The 18,566-nt window shown below is 33.0% G+C and overlaps 1 protein-coding gene across 10 annotated transcripts in view; it reads left to right on the top strand.

The window, feature by feature from the left end:
- The window catches only part of LOC128994560 (vinculin-like), a 48,832-nt gene extending 31,777 nt beyond the window's left edge, over positions 1 to 17,055 (top strand). For 5 of the 10 annotated variants that reach the window (XM_054419200.1, XM_054419198.1, XM_054419197.1 and 2 more), the window contains 6 exons: positions 5,342 to 5,469; positions 6,135 to 6,374; positions 6,611 to 6,701; positions 8,996 to 9,034; positions 12,441 to 12,610; positions 13,225 to 17,055. In XM_054419200.1, the coding sequence (XP_054275175.1) occupies positions 5,342 to 5,469; positions 6,135 to 6,374; positions 6,611 to 6,701; positions 8,996 to 9,034; positions 12,441 to 12,610 (668 nt within the window). In that variant the 3' untranslated portion in view covers positions 13,225 to 17,055. Of the gene's footprint in view, positions 1 to 1,317; positions 1,420 to 5,341; positions 5,470 to 6,134; positions 6,375 to 6,610; positions 6,702 to 8,995; positions 9,035 to 12,440; positions 12,611 to 13,224 lie in introns of all 10 variants that reach the window. The other 5 variants (XM_054419191.1, XM_054419194.1, XM_054419190.1 and 2 more) reach the window with 3 other exon arrangements.
- Positions 17,056 to 18,566: the final 1,511 nt, after the last annotated feature.

The raw sequence follows: 18,566 nt of genomic DNA, 5'->3' as shown, positions 1-18,566 counted from the left end.
CAAAATGGTTGGTTGATTTTACAAATTTAAACCTAAAATTTCTTTGTAAATTAAGTAAATTGTTTTCTAGTTATATAAAACAGTTTACAAAATTTGAAAACTTACATTGGCCACCGGAATTGTGTGAATTATTCGACTTTAATATTTTTACTGCACAATTTGAAAAAAATGTGCTTAATAAGGGGTCTCATAAGGGAGATTGAGCCCCCCTCCAGCCCATGAAGGTTTTACTCAGAAAGATTTACAAATTTTTCTTATGGTGCTTATTGAAAGGTCAACTGGGTATAGTCTTAAAAAAATGGGAACCCCTTGGTACTATTCAGGTAATCTTGAGAAAATCACATCCATAGTATGTTCCGTCAGATTTTTCTTTCAGCCTTAAAGCTAAAATACACTTTTTGTTCTTTTCATGAGATAATTTCAAAATAACTTCAGATACGTTTGTTTATAACAAAAATGTACATGATAAAATTCAAGGCTGCACTTTAGTTAACGTCCTACACTCATTCTTATGAATATATCGATCGATATATTTAAATTTTTATCGATTATTTCATTTGATATATCAGGTTTGGTTAGTTAGGTTAAGACCTAACCTAACTAACCGAATGAAATAATCGATATATCGAATAATCTATACATCGATATTTTTCATTTGAATGAGTGTAGGACGTAAACTATAGTGCAGCCAAATTCAAATATAAAGTAGGTGTTAATTGGGAATATACTATTGTACCTTCATAAGGGTAAACAAACTTAATAGTGTGTTTTTTGTTAGTCAAGTGTTAATCAAGTTCTATGAACAACATACACATTCAACTCACATGTTACATAATCTTTTAGATCTTAAAGGAAAGTAAAGGAGTCGGTTTTCACAATAATTAAATAGTGTTGGAATACATTTCTTGATGCATTTCAACAAGTTAAAGTTTAGCAAAGATTTTGTTTTTAACTATATCTCGCAAAAAGCTTTAGCTCTTTTACAGTTCCATAATTAGGAGAAGCAGTATCGACAAAATTGAATGGTTGAAATTTTTAATTTAGTCCTCAAAATCTAAGCCATTATGGTGTTGCTAATGAAAAATCAGCCATTAAAAATGCATTGTTAAAACATTCTTACTGGAATGAAGCTTTATATGTACATTTTAGTTCAGCTTATTGGAAAATTTTTGTTTATAGACTGTTATTTACCTATTTTATCAACATTACCTTTGTGAAACAGCTACTTTGTTATTGGGTGTAAACCTGTTTTGTAGCATTGTAATGAAATTTAAACAAATTACAAACTGTCACTGACATGTCAATGACTTAAAATAGACTCAGATGATCTAGTCACGACCACAATGACCAGAGCTGTGGCTATCCGCACACTTGCTTTGCCTCCGTATCAAGCCCCACCCAGTCCTCGGCCTCTGCCAGGTATTGAGTGGTCCTGATAGCGGAATGTCCTAAAAATTCAGTAGACTAGACCTCTACCTTGGACATTTTACCGCATGGAATGTGTTAGTTTTATCTGGTCATTTGATTTTATACGTAGATGAATCATTTCTGACTCTAGTCGTGTGTTGTCCTATCCCTGTCTTTTTAAGATCAATTATCTCTTTGGAATTCATTTTTATTGATGGTACGCTAATGAAATTAAAGAAATTTTTGCAGACATTTCCCACCATGAAAAAAGTGTCAATGATGTTTCGATATCTGGAATCTGATCCTCTTCTCAAGTGAAAAAGTACCTAAAAACATAGCAAGATTTAGTACAAACCCAGCCAAAACTGGAAAATCATAATGGAAAAAACCACACGGTGAACTGTTTAGTAATACAGTAGACTCCCTCTAGTTCGGCCACCTCGGGACCGGATCACTGGCCGAACTACAAAACGGCCGGACTAACCGGATTTAGTGCATTTTACATAACCAAAATACAAATTATAGTATTGCGCAATCGTGATATGTTAAGTCAATAACCTTGGTTCAGTAAAAAAAACTGAAACGTTTAAAATCACGCTTACTCAATCAAAACAAAAATTACACAACACTGTACGTATAGCAATAAATCACGTAAAGAACAGAACAATAGAAAGTCTAGTACTGCAAGCTACCGTAGTCAGCATAGGCTACTACTAAATGTTGTTTCAGAACATAAGAATGTCGATAAAAACATTAACAGTTCATAAAACAGCATAAAATTATAGTACTTATTACAGTCGTAAAATATGATAAAGATAACAATGGATGACGTAAAACACCGCTTATTCTTTCTTCTTTGTTCTTCTATTCTTTCTTTGCCTCTTTGGTTTCTCTTCATCCACACATTCAACAAGTTACCATAGTTACTAATCACCCAATCACAAACTGTTGTGAGATAGCAAGCAAGTGCACAGCAGACATCAGTTTGTGTGAGCAGATAATTGTCAGTGCAAGCGGATAGCTTGACCTTGAAGCCTTTGTTTTGCTTTAATTTATTTTTGTCAAATAAATTGGGTGTTTCAAAAACAATAATGGGGGAACCTACTGCATAAAAAAGTGGTCCGAAATATTTAATTATACACTGCATTTCAACATATTAGACCGAAGAAAAATTATCTATAAAAAATGTTCTTGGTATTTTTGAGGTTATGTAACATAGTTTTAAATAGGTAATATCTGTAATATGCAACCATTCACCCATAGAAGCACCCACAAACTAAACTGACATGAATTGTTTACTTCTATGGCCGGAAACTAAACATTCAAGTTCAATCCTGTCGAAGGTCATTCGCCCGTGACATATGACTTGTCCCCTTGAGACCGGGCCGGACCATCCGGCGGCCGATCCAACCGAAGCCGAACTAGAGGGAGTCTACTGTAATAAAAAAAATAAACAAAGAAAATCAACTTAGAGGGAGGGATTTCTTTTGTTTCTCCACTTGTACAGTATTCTCTGTGTGATTTTTTAATTGTGACTTCCAAGCTGTGGTTTGTGTATTTGTTATGTTAATATGTTCCAAGTACTTTATCACCTGGTGGGATTTGATTGTTGACCTTGAAAAGTTGTGTAAAATTTTTATTTTCCAGTCTACACCTTTTCCACTTGTAAGTGAGAGGTTGATAATTGTATTTGAGAGTCGTTACTTGTATTTGGGAAAATGTCAAATGTAAATTAGATCAGTCAGTTGAATTTGATTAAGCGACAAATTTATTTGAGAATGGTCAATTGATTTTGAGAATGTTTTGAATTAAATTGAGAAATCGTTAATATCATTTAAGAATGAAGGGTATTAATCAGCTGAATTTTGAGTTTCTCATTATCAAATGACAAGTTCTCAATTACATTTAACCATTTCTTAAATATAATTTACTGCTCTTAAATTAATTTAATGCCTTCTAAAAAAAACCTGACTGTTCTCAACTTCATTTTATATTTGCTTAAATATATTTGACTACTCTCAAATACAGCCTATATCTTCTGAAATAAAAATATTTGTTTCCCAAATAAAATAGGAAAAGGGATGGAAACTTTCAGCTATAATTCCTAAAAAAATAACTATCATATCCAACATATGGTATTTTCCTGTTAAATGTTATTGTCAATGTACATACCTTTTTTTCTATCCCTTAAAGTTTGCCTGTGGTTGGATGTATGCTGAAAGTTTCTGCCACAACCCTTGTTTATAAACATCCTCCCCCAACTCAATTCAATCCCTTGTAGAATTAAGAAGTCTTCATCCAATCCAACCAACTAGTAGGCCTACAAACTAGTAGTTACTGTCTGGCCGTTCTGATGTTATAAATCCTAAAATGTACATATTTGTTTTGGAATGAAGATTTCAAGAGTTTGAAGTCCACATTTGTCTTGTAGAAAACTTGTACAGTTGTCTTGGTTCCAATTTTTCAGATTTTCTCAGTCGTTTACACTTGTGTTGACTGAAAGTTTCAACAAAACCTTGCTACATATTGTACAATATAACAAGTAATTATTAGTAATTGTACATATTAAGGTTGTAAATAGTTGTTTTGCGTTTACTTTTCTAAAACTTACTTACTTACTCTTACTCCCAGGGCCATTTATATCGGAGGTGATATTTGGCCGCACCAACAAATCCTCGCCAAGTCAACCGGTCTTTCGCATCATCCTCCGTTGCCCCAATTCTCTCCAAATCTTCTTGCACTTGCTTCCACCACCTCTGCTTAGGTCTTCCCCGGGGTCGCCTTCCTGTAGTGTTTCCCTTTAAAACTCTTCCCAGTCTACAATCTTCATCTCTTCTTAATATATGACCAGCCCATCTGATTCTTCGGCACTTGATTTCTCCAATTACATCTGTGCTATTATACAGTTGCCTTAATTCCCTATTGTGTCTTATTCTCCATTCTCCTAGCTCGAATATTGGTCCAAAAATCTTCCTTAAAATTTTATTTTCGAATACTATTAGTTTCTTTTCATCTCTTTTATTTAATTTCCAGGTTTCTGATCCATATAGGAGAACTGGGCAAATTATTGTTTTGTACAGCCTGATTTTTGTTTTCCGGGACAAAGATTTTGATGAAAGTAATTTATTGCAAGCATGAAAACATTTATTTGCTGAATTCTAAAACTTAGTGTTGGGTAAAATAACTTTCAATATATTTGGAAACAATTATTATTTATTCAAGTTTATGGCAAACACTGATTTGATTTACAGTAATTGCATTTGAAGCAGTTCAATGGCAAGGTTATCAAAATCAAAGGCTTCTTTTATAAATTGAGTGAGACCCATTCCTATGTAAATGCTGTTTCTAGTTTTAGATGCAAATTTACGTTGTTGGATTGAACCACCCTTACTCTAATTTGAACACGTTGATTTAGATTACCTACTCATTTCTATCGAATGTGCAATTTTTTTTACCAAACTAAACTTAATGAATGACTTACTGTAAACAATATCACCTTCTATATCCCATCATTCAAAGTATAAGAAAATAACAGAGAAAATATAATTTTGACTGTAGCACACAATCTGTGAGTGGCTCGCTAAATATGATGTATTTTAACACCAAATTGGCATCAGCTGGTCCTTACAGACGTCTTCAGTATCTAAATTTCAATCTATACCATTGAAGCTACAAAATGATGCATCAGTATTTTGCTCTAACTTTTTTGAACCTTTCTATCTTTTTTGCACAATTTAAAACCAATTTTATTCTGTTTGTTAGACTTACTTATACACCATTATTTTTTCAACCCTTCCACAACTTTTATCTTTCATATTACCAATGTTTTCCCCTCTGCAGGTTGCTAAGACCTTCAAGCTATGTTACCCAATGCATGTTTGGATTTTTTGGCTATGTATTGTGTACTGTGAGTAAACTAGTTGGTCCATTACAGAAGTAGCCCCGCCCAGGCCACCGCTACCAGGAGGTGAAGTTCCTCCACCTCGACCACCCCCACCGGCGGAGACTGACGATGAAGATGACATGTTCATGCATGCACCACTACCAAACCAACCCATCATGGTAAGACTGTGTTTCGTAGTGACTTTTGAAAACACTGAGATATGGACGCAATTAATGTAGTATTTATTTAAATCAGAAAGTATATATAGACATAGTCAGAAAGTTGCTGGTTCAATCTAAAAGTCAGAACCTTCTTTTATTGATTCAAAACTTGAAATGGCTGTCATTGGTTCATTGGGCTTTTAATGTAATTTTCTCTGGGTAAATAAACAGCTGATCAGTCATTAAAAATCCACAAAGTCATCTTACTCCATTTACTCTCATCCTTCATTTATATTTAGGCTTCATATTCCTTAGTGGCGTCCCCATTTTAATTTGCAATAACAGTAATGATATCTATAAATCTACTGATAACAGTACTATCTATTGAGTAGCAATGCTTACTTTGTGTCCATTAAGTAATTGTGGCATTTAAAAGTTTTTGGATCTACCCTGTAGAATGTGTCTTGGAATAGTGCATGTAAATCAGAAATTCGTCGGTTCAATCCTGAGAAAAGTCAGTAGCTTTTGGATAGCTGAAAACTGGAACCAGCTATCCGTTTGATGTTGGGCTTTTAAATAGTTTGAGTAATGATGAAACAGCTGGTCTGTTACAAAACTGGTCCTTAACTCATACTCAGGTAAAAATACACATCACTGTGTTGCTACATTAATGTGTATTGTAGATGGCAGCCCACGGACTGCACCAGGAAGTCCGCCAGTGGTCTAGTAAAGACAACGACATCATCGCGGCGGCCAAGAAGATGGCGCTGCTGATGGGACGACTGTCGCAGCTGGTGAGGGGCGAGGGAGGCACCAAACGAGACCTCATCGCGTGTGCCAAGGCCATCGCTGAGGCGTCTGAGGAAGTCACCAGACTAGCCAAGGAGCTGGCCCGCGAGTGTACTGACAAACGCATGAGAACGGTGAGTCGACCGGCCGTGACTGTGTATGCCTAATTTAATATTTACTTAGCTCTTTACAATAATCCGTTTCTAATGAAACAATTATTTCACAGCCGAATTTTGTTCTAATTAACGTTAAAACATTTTTCATTTATTTGATGTTCCCTCGAACAAATACATATTGGACCAATCCTTGTTGAATGTATTTTGTGTGAGAGTTATTTAATCCCTCAAAAACCATGAACCGTTTGTTACAGAATTTGCTGCAGGTTTGTGAAAGGATTCCCACAATCGGTACCCAGCTGAAAATCCTCTCTACAGTAAAGGCTACAATGCTCGGAGCTCAAGGTTTGTGTTCAAATTAAACTGTTTCTAAGGCTTAGAAAACCATAATACATAATTTTTCTTCACAGGCCTTTGGTTTAGCCATAGCAGTAACAATTTATCAATTTTATTCGATATAGTATTTTCTTCAATAACGTTTTACTAAACATTCGTTTTGGTGGTGTCGTCAAGTTATATTTTCTTAGTCTCAGCACTGCCACTAAGGATGCCTCATCCCATCACAGTATGGGCGAAACGTATGGTTTTGTAAATAATGTTAGTACTGACTTGACACGACTCCTACCCGAAGACCGAGAATTCAGATTAGTGTTTGTTGGATATTAATTAGTGTATTGATGATTGAAAAAGATGTACGCCTTCATTAAGTATTAAATAATTACTAGGGGGTCATATCCATAATTTTGTAGCTTAGTTTATGACTGAGTGAATCATGTAAATTTAGAATATCAGTATACTGAATTTAAAATATCTCGGAAAGCGTTTACGGTACAACTCAGGGTTGCAGAGAACATATAGTAAAGGCTGCATAGCTCCAATCTTAATAAAAAAAACCATATTTGCTACAAGTTATAAAAGGGCCTATTTGGAGTTCTGCCGACAAAAATCGTGCTTGCCTATTTTATATAGGCCTATAGATTTTTCTGTTCCGTAAATTGACTCCGGTAGTGTGTCAATAATTTTGTCAACAAATTTGTGTGTTGAAAGTATAAATGAAGCATAATTACAAATGGTTCATTTTCATGTTAACCTATAGTACCCGAAACATTTTAAAAATTGACAAATCTATGTTTCTCCTTAATCTACCATGTTGGTAAGCAGTCTTTACTATTGGTTCTCCTCAGTTTTGGTTCTAATATGGAGTAAAAAGGCTAACAATAAAATATTTGGTCATATAGTCATGTGTTTATTGCTAATTTAATTTCTCTACTACTGCAAAACTCAAGTATTTTGCACTTAATGTACTAATAAATCTAGTTAGCTGGATGGAGGCAAGGAACAATATAGTGTTGATCCTTGCCATTTTATTTACCTTGATTAATTAACTGCTTCAATCTGTTAATTTTTCTTGCTAAAAATTTTGATGCAATAACTAATTATTTTTCATTCACCAAGTGTGCTAGTGTAAATGTTTGTTTAAACTATTGCTTAAATATAATTTATCATGTAAATACACAAGTTGTAGTGTAAAAAACACTTTTGTTTTTTAAGCTAAGGTTTAGAAACAAATTTTTAAACCCAGTTGAATTTCTTCAGTAGTCTACTCGCCAAAAACAAGTAAGATTAATGTAAAAAGAACTGTAACAGTGGTTAGTTAGTACCACAAGTTTATCTACATCCATCAATTTCTTTCAGTTAAAGCTCTCCATTAATTGCAAATGAAATATCAAAATGCACGGAACCATTGACTATTGGATACTGAATTAATATTAATAGTCAAAGACAGAACATAATTACTACAATTCGTTTAAGAAGGATAGAACACTTGGCCTACAAATTACTTAACATGTTCCCTACCGACCGTCACACTCCTCTGTAACTGAGGGATGAGTATTGTTGGTAGCTAATGTGTTAAAGGAAGATGAAACAGATACAACTAGGTAACTTAACTAAGATAAGATTTTCACACAATTGAGATGGCATAATTGTTCAAAACACAATTTGAAATTTCTTCCCTCTAAGGGTGCTTCTTCAGAAAGAATTAGTTGAATATGCAGTTACAAAACTGAATTAGCCCCTTGGAGGGGTTGATTATCAACATTTTTTCACGTTCATGCAATTAATTGTCAAACTATTTTCTGTGGTTAGTTAATTCGTTAATTGTGTATGTGTTCCTTCTCTTTTGTCTCTTAAGTCAAGCGTTCTTTTCTCCAAAAGCTAAGCAGAGAATATTTCCTTAGTTCCCTTAAATGAATTAAATGCTTCTTTATTGAAGATTTGTGGTCTTCGGGGGTCGAACGTATAAAAATGTCACAACACGTCCATCCACCAACGTTTTGGCCTCAATGCACAGTACCATCTTCAGGGTGACTTGACTTTTGCACATGTTGTAGAAACTTTGGTGAATAGAAGTGGTTTTTACACAATTGACTCTCGTGGACTTTGAATCTACAATTAGTGGCTGTGGAAAAACCTATCAAGGCTTCTTTAATGTATTCAAAATTTCCTTTGTATTTCGTTTTAGTTAAGATTATTAAAAAACTGTTGCAACTACTAAGAAGGCTTCGCTGATTATATTAACTGGTTTGTTTTGATGTCCATGTGTCGTCTGCTGTATATAACATTGCTTTCCCTAACAGAGACACTGCCTCGGTCGGAGATGGCGGAGCTACATGGCGGTAAACATACACACACTCAGCATGGTGTGAAGCATGAGCGTTCTCTTAGTGCTCGGTTTACACTTGAGTTTTGTAAATGCACTGAATCTAATAGTTTTCACTCGGTTAGTGCTGTCAGTGGGTCAGAAAATCATTGTTTTAAATTCTGAGAAATTATCTACATCTTCTGCACAGACTGTATGCAAAGGTTTTGTTGATTTTTGTTTGGCATTAAAACTGTCATCTGGAAGTTTAGGTTTGAACTTTATCCTATCACTTTTTAGATCTACCATAACGAATCATAAACTTTTGGACATCAACGAATATTGTCTCAGATGATTTTCCAAACCGTATATTTTCGGTGGAAAAATAAATACAGTACAGCATAAATAACATTGTACACAATGGGGTTTCATTACATTCATTACCCTGTGTTTCTATTACAGGGTAACATAGGTACAATTATTATTTGTAAAATTTGGATTTTCTATTTATTTTTTGTAATAGTGCTCATGGCACAGAAGTTTTTTACTGTCAAAATTCCATTGAAATAGATTCAATTCTAGGTTCTTTTTCAAAATTCTTAGCTGATTAAGAATGATGTTAAAAAAATAATAATATAGATCAATCTTTACTAATTTTACATAAGTGATACTTGATTAATAATTTATGGTTTCTATTAAAGCTAAAAAATTAGAGTAAATTATAAATTTTGTTAAAATAACTCTCAAGACTTTTGTACATAATAAGTGGCTTTACGTTGCAATGGCCTTACTTCTAACTGTACACGACCATTTGCATTTTTATTTTCTCACAAACGACTTTTATGCATCTTAGATGTGTGCATGAATTAGTGCAAAACGAAATTAATGTGATAGAATTGTGTGTTTAGATAAGAGTTGGATGGATAATAACTAACAAATTAGTTTTGTAAACTAACTTGATTTTGTAGATATGTGTTTCTGGCCGTTATTTCAGTGTTACTTAATAATGTTAGATTTTTTATTTTACATTTGAATGCCACGTTTTTCAAGGTATTAACAAGCTGTAATGTGTATGTTTTTTGCATTTCTTTCTCAAGGTCTTATGATCGGTGCCAGTAAGTTACTCTTGTGTCATTGTCACCTTTTTTTAGTGTTTTACATACCCAACCCTTAGCTAGAAGCCTTAAATGTTGTTTTTTGTGTAGATTTAGTGCTTTGATGTCTAAGATTAAGATAATTAATTTCACTTTACATCAATATGTTTAATTTGTGACGTTTGTATTCCACAAGAGTTAAGATTTAAGTATTTTTTTATGAGTTTTATTTCTGTGACAATTTATTCTGCCAAAGTAAATATTTTTGCATTTGTCTAAAAGAAATGTATGGTACTGGAATTACAAGTCCTTCCTTCCTTTATAAAATTGTTCCATTTTGTAAGTTTTTTTTTAGTGCTGTTTCATGCTCTGCAATGAATATCTACTGACTCAACCCTTTCAATTTAAAGTTTACAATTTTAGCAAAAACTTTTGAAGCAGAAGTTTTATAGAGGTGTGCGAACCTTTGATTTTTTATCGAGTCAAAAAAGCTCGATCCTCGAGCCTTTTTATAATAAGTTTGACATAATACCATATGATAAATTAATTTTTCACAAATACTCTTTTCAAAAGTCAGTTTAATGTCAAGTTGTATCTAAACAAGCAGTATTAGTAATAATAAAATTTGGCATGATCTTCACTTGTCATAATGTTATCCTGATAATATTGTGATAATATCATTCCCCTTGGACGTGTGAACATCATCACTCGACTGCTATCACGGAAAAATCCTGTTAATCTCCCGCAGTCACGGAAACATCAGCATTGTGTTCCGCGATGACAGTAAAACACTGGTTATCTTTGTTGTTCTCAGAGTCATTATTATCGTATCACGCGATCATGGCAATATATTGAACATCTTTATCGCAGTAATGGAAAAATTATTATCGACTACCACGATTACTGCGAAATCTTTAATATCATCTGAACGGAAACAGTATCGTCTCCTGTGATCCCTGCATAATCCTATTCTTGGAGAAATCATCATTACTATCCCCAATCCCAGAAAATTCCTGAATATCACAGCCTTTTAGACATAAAATTCGTCTCCTTGATCGCCGTGGGGAAATCATCATCATCCCCGCGATCATAGAAGTTGTATCGTCATCATCAATCGCGACAAAAGCGTTAAGTTTTCTATCACAATCGTAAACCCTCAGCTTGAGGTTGGTTTCTTGCTTTAGCATTCAACTTCTCGACATTCACTCGGTTAAAAAATCTAGAAACTCGCACACCTCGAGGTTAAGTCTAAAGTAGTTATTGCCAGGACCATTTGAAAATCCTATAGAATTTTACCAACCTAATGAAGATAAGTTTTATTACTTTGTTAGCATATGTGTGTGTATTTTTTTTCAATGGACGTATTAAATGTATATAAAATTCCATGTAATGGTAAATTAGGTACTGAATAAAAGACTTGTATAAAACAACATACAACTAATTTGGCTACTTGAGTAAATACTAATAAACATTAAGGGTATTGAGAAACAACATATGAATAGTTTAAATTGTAACATATTTTTGGGTAGCTAATTTTAAAGTAGCGGTATACAATACTTGCTGTAAGGAACTCAAGCATTGAATCTGGTAGCTTGTTCAAATGCCAAGTTGCCTGCTATTGATGTTTTTTTTTAAATCTACATTGTTTATAAATAATTACAAGTTGATTTCTGTTCCTAAGGTTAATGAGATGGATCTCAAAAACTCAAGTCGTACTTGAAATTCTATTTCTTAACTAAGATTAAAATATTATAACAGCAGATTTACAAAGGTTAAATCAAAATCTTTGTCTTAAAAAAAAAATGGCTTGGACAAATGTAACGGCTTACAGATATTCTAGTCTTTATTTAAAGAGCAGACCTGTAAGTTATCATGATTTTTGGTGCGTAAAATTGATTATTATTGTGAATATTCACTAAACCGTTTGACTCTTAACACCTCTGATTTACACCGAGGGGGGTTTTCACACTTATTTACATTGTTTGCTTCCTGGATTGAAAATCACCTCAAAATAAGTAGGTTATGTTTCCTTTTACTTTTTTCAATTCTTTCAGTTTTTCCAATGACTTTAGTTTTAAGGATGAGGATATCTCATTGTCAAATCTCCTATCTTTTACTGGCCCCAAATGTTCCGTTTACGTGAATTATCTTGTGCATGTATAAATGAACCATTTATGTTAGTTCATTTAGGGTGACAGGTGTTCAACTGAGAAGACAGGAGATTTGTCAATGAGACATTCCCGGCCTTCAAACTATAGTTATTGGAAAAACTAAAATAGAGGGTAAAGGTAACATAACCTATTAGTTTCTAGCTTATTCAATGTTTGTTACAACATTGTATTTTGACAGGTACGGAGGAGGACCAAGAGGCCACAGATATGTTGGTAGGCAACGCGCAGAACCTGATGCAGTCTGTCAAAGAGACGGTACGAGCTGCAGAGTCTGCGTCCATCAAGATCAGGACAGACGCTGGCATCCGTCTGCGCTGGGTGCGCCGCCAGCCGTGGTACCAGTACTAGGTGAGCCCAAGGGACATTCGCCAAGTCTAAGCATCAGTTTTTGACAGGAACTTTGTAGAAAGCTACCATTGCTTCAATGTACAACGATTTGCATCCCTAAAGAGGCCAAAATCATTTATATTTTGCAATAAGAACGGAGCAAACGGGTCTATTTTGATAAATCATTCGTTTTACGTTTTCAAAAGTGTTTTATGTACAGTCAGCCTTCCTATTTAGTTATAAACCACTTTGTTTTTATTCATTGTATATTCAAAGAAAACAACGTTGGTGTAGACATTCCCTTCATATATTTACTGTGCCTGAGTTCTACGATGAGCTGCAATGATTCTGCATGCACCATATGTAAAACATCCTGTCTGACTCTTATAACATCACTAATATTATTTAACTGTAAAAAAACTTGAAGTATACCATGCATTTCATTTTCACATTTGAGTGAGGACCCTGCGGTAGCAGTCTTTTATACTGAACTATTTTCTGCTGTGAATTTTGAGGAAAATGTTAGATTTACTAAAAACTTAAAACACGTTCTCAGAATTATTCTGGTTTTGATATAAGGATACAATGTAATGTGTGACAATACCATATCAACAACAATTTTTCTTGTTTTGCAGGCAGACAGAGCAGTGCCTTTAGTGCCATATCAGTGCAATAGCCGTGCCACAAACTGCTCCCTGCCAGAGCTCCATGTTTATTTTTGTAACCCTGTATACCTTGAAGTTGCTACTACGTACTAGACTAACAAACCACTCACCGTCCTAAGCTTACAACATAGTTTGCAAGTCTTTTATAGCAAACTAATTTATTGAGGTGCATGTGGCTAATTTTCTGTTGTGAAAGCCGTATTAGTTTACTTAAAGATTGGTGCGCACTCAATATTTGAATCATGTTATTGATTTAGAGTTTTAAAATCTGTTATTCTTAATGATTGAACTAAATTTCAATGTTTGTTTCTAACCATAGAAAAACTCATTTTATTAGTCTTATAGTTGATAGTTGCATCAAAATCTTGTGTTTTTTTTGTAGAACTTCAACTTAAAACCTATCCTTATCCACCCACAATTCACGGATAACTCATGAGAATTTTATTTCCAAGTAAATAAAAAGCTCATGTTAGTTGTCTTTCAAAGAATTAAATGCTGATGAATACACAATATAGGTTACAATACAATACATTTACGTTTATCATGTTGCTATATTGGATCAAAATATTTTTGAAGAGGATGTTATAAATAACTGATCAAGTGTTTCGTCATAACCACAGGCTGTTTTAATAATATGTTTACTTCAACTTTAGGTTTTAAGCATTAGTTTGGCGCTAATTTATTTTATCATTAATCAATTATTGTCGCCTAAATTAACAAAACTGTTAGTCATGTACTTACTGTTTTACCATTTGTGTTCTAGGTTCTAGTAATAACTCTTAGTTTGAAAATAAATTTCTCCACTCCCTTCCTTGACGCTTCAAGACTACTATTGAAAGCACTCGGCAATATTCAACGATTTTGTTTGTTATTTAATGATTAATATTGTTTACCTCAAATTCCCCTACTTAGTCGGGCATTATTTAGCTAGATATTATAATTTCATTACTATTTTCTTAGAATTTGAATTATTCATACCACAATAAGTCTAGTTGTTGACTACTAATCAAAGTTTAAAGACAAATGTAGATCGTAATCCTTCGTGTCATAACCTGTAATGGCATCTGTTTGTGCATTTGTCATTGAATTAAGCAGTATTATTGGTTGTTTGATGGTGAAGATAAATATTCTTATCAATATCCTTCATCTTACTATCATCTCAAAGTCTAATCAACTCTATTGGTTCGTTACTAACTTTTTATTGATCCAAAACTTTGACCACTGTCAAGTTATGGATCGATGTGTGATTGTGTTCATTTATTTTATGTTGTGTATACAGATTTTATGTGTTGTTAATCCTTTCAATTTCGAATTTGATAGTGAAATTTTTGTTTTAATGTGTTCTGTTTTTATTTACATTTATAACCAAAAGTAGTTTTAATTTATTTATATTGAAATCTAACACTGATCAACAACGAATTTAATAAATCAATTTTGTCATCAACATCGACAAAAAAGGTTGTTCTATTTTTGAAAATTTTGTCTAATCATTAGTTTTAGTTGTGTACACCATATTTAATTGAGTTGTGAAGTTAACAAAAATGTTTGTGTACAGTGTAACAGACTTTAATAATTTGATTTTGGCCTTGTAAATGTTTAACTACAAAATATATTTAGGATATAACATATATATTTTTACTAGCGCATATTTATAAAAGTTTTATTTTTACTATTCAATTATTAAATACTTAGGTGTAGATAATAGTATTGAGTATAACTAATCTGTTAACCAGTCAAATATTCACTCTTGGTATAATTTCTTGGTAGTAAATTACTAAGATTGTAAGTAGTTAAGTATTCTGTGTTAACAATGAGTTAGATGCTTACATAGCATTTTGATGGTTCCTGAACTGTTTTGAAACTGGCACTTTGTGACTAAAACGTGTTCTTAAACGTCTTTGGTGTTGCAACAATGAAATTTTTTTGGCTGTAAACAGTTCAAGAACCGACACAAGTTTAACTGCACAATCACTCGCACTAGCTCCGCCTTAGAATTGCTCACGATATACAGATAGACTGCTTTTCCTGTTGTTCTTTATGAGAGTTTACTGCATGTTGACTTTCTGTCTAGAAAATTGTGTGCCTCAGAATTTACATTCATTGATTTACGTTTTGCAATATAGGAAAGAAACTTTGGAGAAGATAAGAGGAATGGTCTTTTCATCACTTTGTACAGAAAGTAGCTATTTTCAATAACAGCTGATATAAAAAAAAAATTATTGTTTCCAAAGCTATAATTAAAAGCAACGGAGAAACAATCAGCTGATTTGTATTGTTCTTAATCAGTTCTCCTTTTGTCCCCTACGTGCCCTGGTTTTTATGCATTTTTTTTAAGTCCCACCTCCTAGGACGCTAAGTTACAGCCCGTAACTGTTTACACATTACTTCAGGCTAGTTCTAAAGGGTGTGGCATTTTAACATAGATAAAATCCATTGCGAATTGGCGGGATTTGAACCCGGGACCTGGGGCTCCAAAGCCCCGCTCTACCACTAGAACAGATCGCTCCCCAGTACGCATTCACTTTACTAATTATTATTATAATTGAAATAAGCAGTGTTTACTGTTTAAACAATCTAAATGTAAACAAAATTGGAATTTACATTGTGATAAAAAGCATTGTTCATAACTTGAACCAAAAGTGATTTTTTGGACACTAGCTCCAATTATTCCTGTCCTTGTCTTAGCGTTGTATGTGAAACTCATTCTCACATTCTTAGCTTCACCTAGCACGTGAAATGTAATGTTCCAGTGTTTTTATCTTTCCTCACACATGAAACTTGAGCATACACATAGAAATGTTACTTTCGGTTCTTGTATGAAGTATACTATTTTTTTAGGTCTCTTTATGTGGGTGCCAGAATAATGCGTGTCAAATTGTTTTACATCTAAAAAGTATAGACCTTAGGTTCCATGGAGGTTTAATTGTCATTGTCCTATTAGGTCCGTAAACACTAAAAGTGCCTATAATACCTCTTAATAATTGGTAATGTAATAATTTTTTAAGCAGCAAACCTGCAAACTAAACATAATACCAGTTGCATTTATGTCTTTATGTATTAATCCAGCAAATAAAATTACATATGTTTGATGCAGTAAAGGTTCAAATAAGTTCTTAGTAGATCCAAATATTAAGCATATGCTCGTTTGGATGGATTAATTATTTTTACTTTCACCACAAACTTTCATTGTATTGTTATTAAATTTTAAATATACAAAAAAACTTATTTTCAATTTTTTGTACTATTTGTGCCAATAAATTTAGTACATTGTATTACATTACAATGAAAAGAATATAAGACAAAGAGTGCATTAAGTAAAGAGAATTTTAAGGGTTAACAAGAAATGAATTTGGGAGTCTTTGACAAAGTTCAAAGATAACAAGCATAAGCTTTGAATAGAAATCTGAATGTAAATTCTGCATCCACTTCACTTACCGTAAGAATGTAAAAAATATGTAGTCAATTAATAAATTAACTTGTTAACACCACACTAATTATTGATTGTAACAACTATTATTAGGCCTAAGGAGAAATGTTACTATATGCATAGAATGTAAGTGCTAACAATACTTATTGTGTTTATTTATTGTTATTTATTTATTTGTTTGGTAACTATATTTAGTTGTGGATGTGACTCCTTTTAACATTTCATGACAGTTGTTCAATGTTCATAGTTTTATTTAATGATTGCAATATCTTAAGTCTTCCTCAATATTTACGTTGTGAAACCCATATTATCTTTCACATATAATTTTGTAACTACTTTTCTGAATGATTCTTAATATACTTGATTGAAATATAATGTTGCTTTATTCTATAAAATCCCTGTCTGGAAAAATGTACAATACAGTTAGCAGTTGCATATCCATCTATATAAAGAAAATTAGAGTTTTGTCTGTACATTGCTCAAAATTATATATTTTTTGGTTATTTTTACATTTTATACATTAAAGAAGCCAAAACAAGTCTTATCTCAATTTCTGTCCATCTGTCTTGGCCCAGAAGACATTTCAAGCGGCCTTCTCCTGAAATACGAGAGCATCGATCGGGATTTAAGCTATTTACAACTAAAGCAGTATTGAAAACATTTTTGATTTTTGCCAATGTTTTTAGCTATTGGCTAAAATTGATTGCTAATTGAAACTCGGTATTGTGCTATTTTGGACACATTTATTTTAAGTTTTACTACCACGCAACAACAAATCCACGTGCTTTTATCATTTGCTTATTGGGTCTGTTTTAATTGTTATAAGACGTTTCTTTTATTTACTTTCCGCTTATTTTTTAGCATAATAATAAATGTTCAAAAACTCTGTATTGTGCGATTTTGGACACATTTATATACATATTAAATTAAATACTGCATGAATATTAGAATAGAAACGGTATGTATGTATCATAAACATAAATGAATGATATCACTCGCTCGAATGTTTAAGTAGAACTGTCAAACAATATGTTAATATTAGTATACAATTCGTTCAGTTCCCAGAATTATTTTACGGATAAATATTTTTCTGGAAACAGTAATAGAATTAACCCTAGAGCTGGCAGTAGTGTAACGCTGTACTGGCATAGGGATTTTATTAACTATGTAATATCATTTTTAAACCATCATAAAAATTAGAAATAGCAACATAACTATGGGTTATTATATATCATTTTGTTCAGAATAAAACAAAGAACAATAATATAGGTGGTTTACATGGTTACCACCAAAAAATTTTTTTTTTAGTTTTTCCGAATTTCAGGCATTATTAATTTTTTTATAAAATGTTTTATATTCCGTCGTGTAGCTAAGTGCAGGTTAGACTTATCATCATAAGGTAAATTGTAAAATTGTAGTAAATTTTGTGCTGATTCCAAAAATATATAGTTTATATAGCTTACTTAGTATATTTTGTTTGATAGCCCTATTATTATGTTGATCGTACCCCCGCGCTAGTACCAAATAATCATCCAACCCAGGTCATGTACAAAACCGTACACCTTACATAATATATAATTCCAGGGTACTCTGGTTTGAATTATTTAACTTATTTATTACAAAAGTATCCCTAAAAAGCAAACAAAACTAAAAAAAAAAAAAAAAAAAAAAAAATCTATAGGCCTACCGTAACACCTGCATTGGCGCCGTATATCCGGCGTTGCCATTTCGGCCGCGGCCGTTCGCGCCGTATATCCGGCGTTTGCCAGCGCTAGGGTTAAAATACAGTATTTTTAGGTTTCGGACTATTGTGACGGCTTTTACCTTAAAATCTATCATTGACTTTTAATAGGTACTGCGACGACAAAAAGTGTACATTGATTTT

Source organism: Macrosteles quadrilineatus, unplaced genomic scaffold (assembly GCF_028750875.1).
Source record: "Macrosteles quadrilineatus isolate MER2022 unplaced genomic scaffold, UCM_ALF_1.0 Scaffold_5__1_contigs__length_97177068, whole genome shotgun sequence".
Lineage (NCBI taxonomy): Eukaryota > Metazoa > Arthropoda > Insecta > Hemiptera > Cicadellidae > Macrosteles > Macrosteles quadrilineatus.
This window is presented reverse-complemented; position numbering and strand designations above follow the sequence as displayed.